Source organism: Trypanosoma conorhini, assembly GCF_003719485.1.
Source record: "Trypanosoma conorhini strain 025E chromosome Unknown Tco_14.4_contig_00418, whole genome shotgun sequence".
Taxonomy (NCBI): domain Eukaryota; phylum Euglenozoa; class Kinetoplastea; order Trypanosomatida; family Trypanosomatidae; genus Trypanosoma; species Trypanosoma conorhini.
In genome coordinates, this window is record NW_021704505.1 from 1 (window position 1) to 1,674 (window position 1,674).

At 59.9% G+C, this 1,674-nt stretch overlaps 2 protein-coding genes across 2 annotated transcripts in view, besides 1 other annotated feature; both read left to right on the forward strand.

The window, feature by feature from the left end:
- Positions 1 to 336, forward strand: Tco025E_06301 (uncharacterized protein; the record flags this gene model as incomplete). Its single annotated transcript, XM_029373181.1, has 1 exon — positions 1 to 336. A coding segment is annotated over one exon (336 nt), but the record flags the coding sequence as incomplete, so codon positions are not given.
- Positions 337 to 375: 39 nt separating this feature from the next.
- Positions 376 to 458: a microsatellite.
- Position 459: 1 nt separating this feature from the next.
- Tco025E_06302 (uncharacterized protein) overlaps positions 460 to 1,674 on the forward strand; it is a gene marked incomplete at both ends in the record, with an annotated part of 1,317 nt that continues 102 nt past the window's right edge. Inside the window, one exon of the mRNA XM_029373182.1 lies at positions 460 to 1,674. This exon is cut by the window's right edge and continues 102 nt beyond it. Coding sequence (XP_029226716.1) covers positions 460 to 1,674 — 1,215 coding nt within the window.

A 1,674-nucleotide genomic window follows, 5' to 3' on the forward strand; every position in this document is an offset into this window, starting at 1 on the left:
GGAAAGTACGCGCTAAGCAAGCTGAACGGAAAGGGCGCCGAAAAGGGCGAGTGGGATGTTCCCTCTCTGACGCTGGAGGCGGACGGAGATAAAGTGCGGGTTCATGCGAAGGTGGCCAACACAATGAACGGCACCCTGAGGTACGAAAACGGCAGACTTACTGGGATGCTCATGTCGACTAGGATGATGGGGCCACCGTTCCATATGGACGTGGAGCGTGCCCTTGGCGCCGGATTCGAACAGGGGATGCGCGTCTCGCGCGAGGGTGATACGCTGACCCTCTCCCACGACAAGGACACCCTGGTGTTTGTCGTGGACAGCAGTGCCGCCGCGTAAGAGTGTGCGGTGTGCGGTGGTGGGGGGGATGTACGATAGTTTCTTTTATGTGCTTTGTATATAGCTCTGCTTTGTTTTGTTTTTCCTTTGTTTGGGTGGCTTTGCTTTGGTTTGTTTCTTTGGATGCGCGGCGCGAATGGTGTTTTGCAGTTGGCGGTGCGGTCTGTCTTGCTGACGAGCGTACGGTGGATTGCTAGTGGAGTTTATATTTTTGTTATTCCTCTCCTGTCACCGGACTTGTTTTGTGTGGCTGCGGAAGGGCTTGATATGGGGCCTGCCGACGAGGTCGACCTCGCACCGGAGCGGGCAGCTGAAAGCGAGCCTTTCGATGTGCGTGTGTTCGCTCGCGCCATATGTGCCGAGGCGTGCAGCATACAGCGGCTGTTGCATGAGTACACAGAGAAAACGAGGGCTCTTGACGACGAAGTGCGAGGTTTTGTGGAGCGCGACAACGCGGAGGAGGATGCGCTTCGGAGGATTGCGACCGGTGTTGCGCTTGCGGAGATGGGGGCTCTTCGAAACGCGCGTTATGTTGCGTTTTCACAGCAGAGGGCAGGCATGCTGGCTGCGCGAGCCGCTGAAGGGGCGGTGGCCTGTCCGACCGCGGCCGACGGGGGGAGCTGTGGACGCGTGGTCGGGGGCCTTGCCGCTTTGTGCGACGGCGCCCCGGATGCGGTTTTCGACCTTAGCAAGTATGGCGACGTGGTGGAGGTGTTGCTGGGATGGCGGTCGGCCACACCGACGACGCGGGCGCATCTAGACTCCTTGTGTGAGTCCATTCTTGGCAGCACTCCGGATGTTTCTTTGTGCGTCCTACTGGTGAATGGCTTTCTGTACACGCCTTGTGACACAGGTCTTGCCTGCAAGCGTGCTGGGGGGGACGTCGAGGCGGTAACGGGCGGCAACGCGAGCGTCGTGGCCGAGGAGCTACTTGTGCAATGGCTTGATGCTGTTGTCATGCGCTCTTTGCTCACCGGCGGCCGACTGCGGGGCATTTTGGGCACGACCGGTGCGATGGGGCAGGGCGAGCAGCGGCTGCTGGGGGACGGCCACGACACCCTGAGCATTGTTGATCACACACGCTTGCTCCATTCCGCCGTTTTTCGTGGGTTTTTTTTATCTGGACAGCTGCGGGGCGTGGAGTCTGTTGGCGCGCAAGCGAACCTGATGGTTCCCCTGTTTGGGGTGAACGGGAGTGAGTCTCAGCAGCGCGTTGAGAGGCGCGTGGTAGATGTGTTTGAGGGCCTGCAAAGGCAGGAAGGAGGTCCGCTGTCTGCGTGCATGAATGCTGCGGTGCTGCTGGCTGTGCAGGGTGGCGCGTCGGCTGCTGGTGATGGC